The sequence below is a fragment of the Physeter macrocephalus genome, chromosome 17 (assembly GCF_002837175.3).
Source record: "Physeter macrocephalus isolate SW-GA chromosome 17, ASM283717v5, whole genome shotgun sequence".
In the NCBI taxonomy this organism is placed as follows: domain Eukaryota; kingdom Metazoa; phylum Chordata; class Mammalia; order Artiodactyla; family Physeteridae; genus Physeter; species Physeter macrocephalus.
This window is the reverse complement of record NC_041230.1, coordinates 2,665,280-2,675,564: the sequence shown is the minus strand read 5'-3', so window position 1 is coordinate 2,675,564 and position 10,285 is coordinate 2,665,280. Positions and strand designations below refer to the sequence as shown.

Sequence of the window (10,285 nt, the reverse complement as noted above, 5' to 3'; positions counted from 1 at the left end):
AGACAAAGAATCTCTCCAAAATATATAAAGAACACTTTACCACCAGTAGGATAATGAGAGTAGCTAACATTTATTAAGTAGTTACTATATGCCAGGATCTGTTCTAAGTGGTTAGTATGTATTAACTCCCTTAACCACCAGAGTAATCCTATGAGATACTATTTTTATCTTTATCTTACAGATGAAGAAACTGAGCCACAGAAAGTTTAGGTAACATCCAAGTACAAACAATGGTTAATGACACATTTGGAATCGAAACTAATGCAGTTCAGTGTGTCTGCTGCTAACCACTAGGTAGAATTGTGCCCCTCCCCCCGCAAAAGAAAAATAATTCAGCTGACCAGCAAGCAAAGATGTGAACAGGTTATTCATAGAAGAGTTGCTGGAATTGCCAGTAACGATGAAAATATGCCCAACTTCATTAATCAGAGAAATGCAGTTTATTTTTATAAATTTATTTCTTTATGTATTTATTTATGGGTGCGTTGGGTCTTCCTTGCTGCACGTGGGCTTTCTCTAGTTGAGGTGAGCGGGGGCTACTCTTCGTTGCGGTGCGCGGGCTTCTCATTGCAGTGGCTTCTCTTGTTGCGGAGCACGGGCTCTAGGCACATGGGCTTCAGTAGTTATGGCACACGGGCTCAGTAGTTGTGGCTCGCGGGCTCTAGAGCACAGGCTCAGTAGTTGTGGCTCACGGGCTTAGTTGCTCCACGGCATGTGGGATCTTCCTGGACCAGGGCTCGAACCCATGTCCCTTGCATTGGCAGGCGGATTCTTAACCACTGCGCCACCAGGGAAGCCCAGAGATGCAATTTAAAATTTTAATGATGTTTCTCACCCATCAGATTGGCAAAATTTGTAAAAGTCTGAGAATACTAAATGGTGACCAGACTTGACAAGATAGGAATTCATATATCCTGCAGAATAGAGTGTAAACTGGCACACAAAAGTTGGAGAGCAAGGTGGCAATATTTAGTAAAACAGACCTATAGATACCTGATGACCCAGCAATTTCACTTCCAGGTAAACGCACATATAAAGAAAAATGTGTGTTATGATGTTTAATGCGTTTTTTTTTAACATTTTTATTGGAGTATAATTGCTTCACACTGCTGTGTTAGTTTCTGCTGTACAACAAAGTGAATCAGCTGTACGCATACCTATATCCCCATATCCCCTCCCTCTTGCTTCTCCCTCCCACCCTCCCTATCCCACCCCTCTAGGGGGTCACGAAGCACCGAGCTGATCTCCCTGTGCTATGTGGCTGCTTCCCACTAGCTATCTTTTTTTTTTTTTTTTTTTTTAGCTGTCTATTTTTAAATGAAGGGAATTCTAACACATGCTACAACATGGATGAGCCTTATGGACATTCTGCTAAGTGAAATAAGCATGACAGGAAAGGACAAATATTGTTTGATTCCACTTAAATGAAGTACCTAGAGTCATCGTATTCAGAGACAGAAAGTAGAATGGTTATCGCCAGGAACCGGTGGAGGAGAAAGAGGAAATTGTAGTTTAATGGGTACAGAGTTTCAGTTTTGCAAGACGAAAAACTTGTTTGGTTGCACAAAATGTGAATGTACTTAACGCTACTGAACTGCACGCTTAAAAATGGTTAAAACGGTAAATTTTCTGTTGTGTGTATTTTACCACACACAGACTCCAGCTCTCAGAACGGTCCCCTGAGGGTAACCACTCACTCTCAGCTGGCTGATTGTCTCACTGCAGGCGCGCCCCGCCCATCCCCGAGCGTCCCCACCCATCCCCACCCAGGGATTGGGCTGTTTTTTATTGTGGAAGCGTTCCCACGTTTGGTTTTTAGAGATGTATCAGCTCCAGCCCTGCACAGCTTAAACTCAGCCTCACTGACTCTGATGCAGGGCTCCAGCCTCTCTGCTCCAAGAATTTGGTAAGTCCTGGGCAACCCCTCTTCTGTAGGCGAGTTCTGGGTGCTGAGTTCAGATCCTCCTAAAGAGACCTCTGCAATCCAAGTGTGCAGTGAAGTCAGCCTGGCTCCACCCTGAGGGTGACAAGACCCATTTTCCAGATGAAAGCAGAAGGAACTAGGAGCTGTGTGTGTTCTTGTGTAAGAAGAGGTGGGGTAGGGGGAGGTCGCATCAGTGTCTGGAAGCTCTAAGACTCATTTTTATTTTCATTTTTTTTTTTTTTTTGCCGTACGCGGGCCTCTCACTGTTGTGGCCTCTCCCATTGCGGAGCACAGGCTCCGGACGCGTGGCCTCTCCCATTGCGGAGCACAGGCTCCGGACGCGCAGGCTCAGCGGCCATGGCTCACGGGCCCAGCCGCTCCGCGGCATGTGGGATCCTCCCGGACCGGGGCACGAACCCGTGTCCCCTGCATCGGCAGGCGGACTCTCAACCACTGCGCCGCCAGGGAAGCCCAAGACTCATTTTTTTGATTGGTGTTCAAACAATATTAAAGCTTACCCTTATATAGGGTTTATGACATGTGGACCACTGATTTCAGTCTCCTGTATACTGTTGGCCCTCCGTATCTGTGGATTCCTCCTCTGGGGGTACAAGGGGAGACTGTAAGAAACTTGAGCATTGCGGATTTTGCGCCGAGGAGGAGGACTGTATGGTGATTTACATTAAATCGCTTTTGGGTTTGTTACACCCAGCAACTCTGTGAAGCTGGCTCTACTATTTATCATTGGCTGAACTTTTTTTTTTTTTTCAAATTAATTAATTATATTTTTGGCTGTGCTGGGTCTTCGTTGCTGCATGCGGGCTTTCTCTAGTTGTGGCGAGCGGGGGCTACTCTTTGTTGTGGTGCACGGGCTCCTCATTGCGGTGGCTTCTCTTGTTGAGGAGCACGGACTCTAGGCGCACGGGCTTCAGTAGTTGTGGCACGTGGGCTTCAGTAGTTGTGGCACTCGGGCTTCAGTAGTTGTGGCACTCGGGCTCAGCAGTTGTGGTGCACAGGCTCCAGAGCACAGGCTCAGTAGTTGTGGCGCACGGGGCTTAGTTGCTCTGTGGCATGTGGGATCTTCCTGGACCAGGGCTCGAACCCGTGTGCCCTGCATTGGCAGGCGGATTCCTAACCACCGCGCCACCAGGGAAGTCCTTGGCTGAACTTTTAAAAAATGGTGGTAAAATACACATAACATAAAATTTGCCACCTCAACCATTTTAAATTTTATTTATTTATTTATTTTTGGCTGTGTTGGGTCTTCGTTTCTGTGCGTGGGCTTTCTCTAGTTGCGGCCAGCGGGGGCCACTCTTCATCGCGGTGCGCGGGCCTCTCTTGTTGTGGAGCACAGGCTCCAGACGCGCAGGCTCAGTAGTTGTGGCTCATGGGCTTAGTTGCTCCGCGGCATGTGGGATCTTCCCAGACCAGGGCTCGAACCCGTGTCCCCTGCTTTGGCAGGCGGATTCTCAACCACTGCGCCACCAGGGAAGCCCCCTTAACCATTTTTAAGTGTACAGTTCAGTGATGTTAAGTACATTTACATTGTTGCACAACCAATCTCCACAGCTCTCATCATCTTGTAAAACTGAAACTGTGTCCTCATTTCACAACTACTCCCCATTTCCCCCTCACCCCAGACCCTAGAAAACCACAATTCTACTTTCTGTCTCTAATCAAATGAATTGGACTACTCTACGTACTTCATAGAAGTGGAATCATACATTTTTTGTCTTTTTGTGACTGGCTTATGTCACTTAGCATAATGTCCTCCAGGTTCTTCCATGTTGTAGCATGCATCGGAATTTCCTGTCTTTTTTTTTTTTTCTGGCTGTGCCTCGAAGCATGCACGATGTTAATTCCCAGACCAGGGATCGAAACTGTGTTCCCTGCAGTGAAATCGTGGAGCCCTAACAACTGGAACACCAGAGAATTCCCTTTCTTGTCTTTTTAAGGCTGAATGACATTCCACTGTATGTACAGACCACATTGTATTTATCCATTCCTTTGTGGACAGACATTTGGGTTGCTTCCATCTTTCAGCTACTGTGAATAATGCTGCAGTAAACATGGGTGTACAAATATCTCTTTGAGACCCTATTTTCAGTTCCTTTGGGTATATACCCATAGGGGGAATTGCTGGATCATACGGTAAATCCATGTTTTAGTTTTTGGAGGAACCACCGTACTTTATCTACAGCAGCTGCTCCATTTTACTTCCCTAACAGCGCCCAAGGGTTCATCAGCAGCATTTGAAAAAGAAGAAAACAGAGGCCCAGAGCAGTAAATGACTTGTTCAAAGGCACAGGGGTGTTGGCAGAGCCAAGATTCTAATCATAGTCTCTTGGCTCTTTGAATGCTTGCTCTTAACCAAAATGCAAAACTTGGAGTATCAGGTACGGAAACACCCAGATGATAACTCTGTTCACTGGGTCAGCCTAGCCCTACAGCCTTGTAGTGAGGAGACATTTCATGCCCCAGAGGAGCAGGTAACAGAGTTCCGTCATTTCTGATTCAGAATGAACATTAGTCCTCCCTCCCTCTAGGCAGTTGAGAGCCACTCTGGTTTGATGCTTTCCCTGGGCTGGGCTGCAGTCTGTGCCTCCCTGCAAATTCCATCTAATTCTGCCCCCAGCTGTGAGTTCCAGTTCAATTTCACTCTGCAAGCAATGAAAGAGAAAGCTTCAGGTTTCAGGAGCCTTGGTGTAGAAATGTGTGGAGCGTGAGCTTGTTGTGGAATCCAAGCTCTTGTGCCTGAAGTACAGTGAGGCCAAACGAATGGAAACTCTGGTGTTTGGAGCAGGGAAAGGTTTACCAATTGCCAGGGTGCCACCCTCTTGAGAAGCTGGGAGAAATAGGTCGATCTCAAATCCACCTTGCTGGCTGGCCGCGTTGCAAGGTTTCTAAAGAAGAGAAGAGTAAAGGGGAGGTGACCTTTGTGATTTTAGTTTCTGGATGAGATCTCAGTTGCAGACTTCCTGACAGCATTTTTGTGACTCAGTGGGTCATTGATGATTGTGGTTGATCTACGTGTTCCCGCAAAGCAAACTGGTACGTCAAGGTCTTGTGATCCCTTAACTTCTTTCTAGAAGAGAGCAAAAACAATGGTTGAGGCATTTTGTTATTTACTTAGAGCCTACGTGAGGAATTTCAAGCAGGTTGGTCCCTGCTGTTTTTTCCTTTAAGGCCATTTGGTACTGCTTTTCCTTTGTTTCTGCATACCCTCACTTCCCTAACTAGTAACTGCTCGAGTCTGCTCTTTGGAACTTGGGAAGACCTAGGAGACGAAATCCTTTCTTTACAAACCAATGAGGGGACACGGAGAAACTTTTGTATGAGGAGGGTCCTGCAGGGTCCTGCCTGAGTTCAATCCCCCCTTTCTTTGATACCCCTCAATCCTGAGGGGAACAGGGTTGGGACAAGAAAGGGAATAAAGTTTTGGATGGAGAGGTGCATCATAAACTCAGCAGGGGAATTCGGTTTTACAGGGACTTGGTTTCATCGCTCTGATCACCGAGCCCCTTAAACTGTCACTTCACTCACATCAAGGAAGGGAGGGAATAAAGAGGATAATAATAAATTTCCCTGTTTTATAGAAGAAAGGAGGACAAAGTGGTATATGCTTTATGCAAAATCAAACAAGCTACACATCACAGTGCTAGATTTGAACCAGCAGAGTTGGTTGATGTCTTTTCTTTTTTTAAAATTAATTTATTAGGGCTTCCCTGGTGGCGCAGTGGCCGCTGCGCCTGCGCGTCCGGAGCCTGTGCTCCGCGGCGGGAGAGGCCACGACAGTGACGCCCGCGTACCGCAAAAAAAAAAAAAAAAAAAAAAAAAAAATTAATTTATTAAAAAAAATTTTTGGCTGCGTTGGGTCTAAGTTACTGTGTGCAGCGTTTCTCTAGTTACGGTGAGCGGGGGCTACTCTTCGTTGCGGTGCGCGGGCTTCTCATTGCGGTGGCTTCCCTTGCTGCGGGGCACGGGCTCTAGGCGCGCGGGCTTCAGTAGTTGAGGCTCACTGGCTCCAGAGCGCAGGCTCAGTAGTTGTAGCCCGTGGGCTTAGTTGCTCCGTGGCATGTGGGATCTTCCCGGACCAGGGCTCGAACCCGTGTCCCCTGCATCGGCAGGCGGCTTCTTAACCACTGAGCCACCAGGGAAGTCCCAAGCGGGTTGATTTCACTTTAAGGATCAACATTCTTATCCATTCACCTAATAGTATTTAAGCAGCTACTGTGTGCCAGGCACTGTGCTGGAAGTTTTTGCTTCTCTAGGGGTGGAAAACTTTTCTTTCTAGGTTCTTTGCTGAGTCGGATAATTAAATTGATATACGACAGATTAAATAATTTCCTACGTACGGGAGCCCCATAAAAACGCTGAGGTTCAAAGACAGGCAGTTGAGACTGATATGCTACCCTGAGCTAAGGAGAAGGGGGTATATGGATCTGGGGCTTCAGGGGGAAGATAACTTAACAGAAAGATGGAAAAGCAAATGCTTTGGTAAGCAAATGTTTGCCACTCCATGCAGGTTAAGTCTTTCTGAGATAAAAAGTTCTCTCTGGTTAAAAAAAAAGTTATCTCTCTTCCTGGCATAAGCCTCCTAATCTAAATTATTTTGAGCAGTTACGGGAGAGGCAAGGAGCTTTTCCTGAGTCTGCTGGGTTTTTTTTTTTTAAGTTTATTTAATTAATTTATTTTTATTTTTGGCTGTGTTGAGTCTTCCGTTGCTGCGCGCGTGGGCTTTCTCTAGTTGCGGCGAGCGGGGGCTGCTCTTCGCTGCGGTGCCGCGGGCTTCTCACTGCGGAGGCTTCTCTCGTTGTGGAGCATGGACCCTAGGCGCGCGGGCTTCAGTAGATGCAGCACGCGGGCTCAGTAGTTGTGGCACACGGGCTTCGTTGCTCCCTGGCATGTGGGATCTTCCTGGTCCAGGGATCGAACCCATGTCTCCTGCATTGACAGGTGGATTCTTAAACCCTGAGCCACCAGGGACGTCCAGTCTGCTGGGTCTTAATTGCCTTCAAGTCAAAACAGTCCACATCCCCAAATGGCACATTTTGGGGATACATAATCTGCTCCCCCTCACTTCTCTTCAAGCAACTCTTCCAGTAACTTTGAAATACATTAAAAGTCTTCTTTATGTTTGACGAAACCAAAGCTCAGAGACAGAGAACTTGTCCAATGTGTCCTTTTACCACCTGCTCCCCATAACTCCATTGTTCTGTGGAACTGAACTCCAGGGCCAGGGGTGGATGGACATTCTTGATGGCTTTGTGTCTTGCTTTCTCAGCAGATTGTAGCCTCCTCAACTATGTCTAAGATGCTGTGTCAGGATGTTTACCAATTTGGTCAGAAGCTGATCCGCAGGCGGCCTCTGGAGCCCAGGGAAGAGTCTGAGAGTCGCATGGCTCGTTGTCTGAACACCTTAGACCTGGTGGCCCTGGGCGTAGGCAGCACCCTGGGAGCTGGTGTGTACATCCTGGCTGGTGAAGTGGCCAAGGACAAAGCTGGGCCAGCGATTGTCATCTGCTTCCTGGTGGCCGCCCTGTCTTCTGTGTTGTCTGGGCTCTGCTATGCAGAGTTCGGGGCCCGGGTACCATGCTCTGGTTCTGCGTATCTCTACAGCTATGTCACAGTGGGACAACTGTGTGCCTTCATCACTGGCTGGAACCTCATACTGTCCTATGTCATTGGTGAGGTGATGGGGGTGGGGCTTAAGATCAGGAAACTAGGAGGTGGGATTTAGGTCTTGAGTTATTCGTGAGAAATTTGTTATTCACCTTGTGGGGTGAAGTGGGTAATAGTGGCAGGAAAGCCCCACAACTTCATTCTACTCTGCTCTATCCTATTTTCCTTAAATTATGGGGCCTAGAACAAACAAGGGAAGGAAAGTGTACGGAGTGGGTGAGAGGGAGGCATGTCCCACAGGCTCATCCCCTCACCATGTGGAAGTCTCTCCTCAGTTGTTGCCTTCACGGGATTTTCCTTTGCTACTTGATTTAAAATTTCAACCCTCATCTCCCAGACTTTTCACTCCCACTTCACCTGTTTTCTTTTTCTTTTTTTTTTTTGCATAACATTGATCTCCTAACATTAAACCGTTGACCCATTTTGTGGATCATCTGGGTCTACTGTCCCCGGCCCATGAAAAGAAACTCTTAGAGATTAGGTTTTTTGTATGCGTCCCCCCACCTCTCCCAAATACATCCCATGACACGTGGTAGGGGCTCAATGAATGTTTGTGAATAAATATTCCTCTTCTGCTGCTGCAGGCACTGCCAGCGTGGCCCGGGCCTGGAGCTCCGCTTTTGACAGCCTGATTGGGAACCACATCTCTCAGGTGTTACAGGGAACGTTCTCTCTGCACGTGCCCTACTTCCTGGCCAAGTACCCAGACATTTTTGCGCTGGGCTTGGTAATGCTGCTCACGGGTAAGACAGGGTTCGGTGATAGGATGGGAAGAGTCGGGTGTGGAGGGGGAGCTGGGGTGGGAAAGCCCTGGGATGGAAGAATGGTGGGGGGATTAGGACTGGAAAGAGGGGTCTGTGATCTGAGAGACAGGAAGGCAAGACACAGACCATTGTTTCCCACTGTTGGCACCACTGACAATTTGGGCTGGATCATTCTTTGGTGTGTGGGGCTGTTCTGTGCATTTGGGGGTTTCCTTTTTTGGCCGGCGCTGCGCGGCATGCGGGATCTTAGTTCCCCAACCAGGGGTCAAACTTGTGCCCCGCTGCAGTGGAAGCGTGGAGTCTTAACCACTGGATCTCCAGGGAAGTCCCAGGTTTTTTTTGGTGGTGGTTGTTTTGTTTTGTAAATTATTGTCGGATGTTGAGTAACATCCCTGGCCTTTATGTACTAAATACCAGGGACGCCCACCCCCCAAATTGTGTCAATCACAGTGTCTCCAGACATTGCTAAAAGTCCCCTGGGGGGCAAAATCACCCCAGGGGAGAATCATTTACTCAGACCGGTGAGTTTCTTCCTTTGTACTGAGATCAAAGATTTTTTTTTTTTTTTAACTGAGAGGCAATCTGTATAGCATAAAATTAACCATGTTGTTATTTCCCCAGCTTTACTGAGATATAATTGATATACATTGTTTAAGTTTAAGGTGTACAATGTGATGCTTTGATAGACCTGTCTACTGTGCGATGATTGTCACAATAAGAAATTAACCATCTGAAAGTGTACAATTAAGTGGCACTCGGTACATTCACAATGCTGTGTAACCATCACCTCTGTCTAGTTCCCAACATGTTCATCACCCCAAAAGGAAATCCCATACCCGCTGAGCACCCACTGTCCAGCCCCTCAATACCCCAGCCCCTGGCAACCACTAGTCTGCTTTCTGCGTCTATGGATTTGGTTATTTTGCATGTTTCATATTCCATCTTTCCCGCAGGAGTACTGGTTCTGGGAGCTCGTGAGTCGGCCCTGGTTAACAAAGTGTTCACAGGCTTGAACCTTTTGGTTCTCAGCTTCATGATCATCTCTGGCTTCATCAAGGGAGATCTTCACAACTGGCAGCTCACGGAACAGGACTACAAATTGAACACATCTGGATCCAATGACACCTCTAGGTTAGGAGGGTATCCTTGACCATAGCAATGCTTGTGGGGGCACGTGTGAAGAGCCGGGGATATGGTGAGGACTAAAGAGATCTGGGCTGATGGATCCAGGTGATGGGGTCCTGGAGCCCAGAACTTGGGGTGTTAACCAAAAAGTCCAGTACAGATGGCTGAACACAGTTCACCCACATTCTTTCTTGCTCCTTCTCTCACCATAGATTGGGCCCTCTGGGTTCTGGAGGGTTTGTGCCTTTTGGCTTCGATGGGATTTTCCAAGGAGCGGCTACATGTTTCTACGCATTTGTTGGTTTTGATGCCATTGCCACTACAGGTAACAAGGTCATTGTGTGTCCCTTCAGGGGTTTGGGCACAGATTAGGCTGCCCTTGGGCATAGGGGTTTCTTTTGGAGGTTCAAGAGGAAAGCGGATTTAAAAAAAAAAAATAAATTTATTTATTTATTTTTGGCTGCGTTGGGTCTTCGTTGCTGCACGCGGGCTTTCTCTAGCTATGGTGAAGGGGGCTACTCTTCTTCGTGGCGCGCGGGCTTCTCATCGCGGTGGTTTCTCTTGTAGGGAGCACGCGCTCTAGGCGTGTGGGCTTAGTAGTTGTGGCTCGCGGGCTTAGTTGCTCCACGGCATGTGGGATCTTCCCGGACCAGGGCTTGAACCCGTGTTCCCTGCACTGGCAGGCGGATTCTTTTTTTTTTTTTTATAACATCTTTATTGGAGTATAATTGCTTTACAATGGTGTGTTAGTTTCTGCTTTACAACAAAGTGAATCAGTTATACATATACC

At 47.5% G+C, this 10,285-nt stretch overlaps 1 protein-coding gene across 1 annotated transcript in view; it reads left to right on the top strand.

Moving 5' to 3' along the window:
- The first annotated feature begins 1,830 nt into the window (after positions 1-1,830).
- Positions 1,831-10,285, top strand: part of LOC102989341 (cationic amino acid transporter 3-like) — an 11,673-nt gene continuing 3,218 nt past the window's right edge. The window contains exons 1-5 of the mRNA XM_007122016.3: positions 1,831-1,906; positions 7,212-7,611; positions 8,191-8,349; positions 9,324-9,501; positions 9,708-9,820. Of these exons, the coding sequence (XP_007122078.2) occupies positions 7,230-7,611; positions 8,191-8,349; positions 9,324-9,501; positions 9,708-9,820 (832 nt within the window). The 5' untranslated portion in view covers positions 1,831-1,906; positions 7,212-7,229. The remainder of the gene's footprint in view (positions 1,907-7,211; positions 7,612-8,190; positions 8,350-9,323; positions 9,502-9,707; positions 9,821-10,285) is intronic.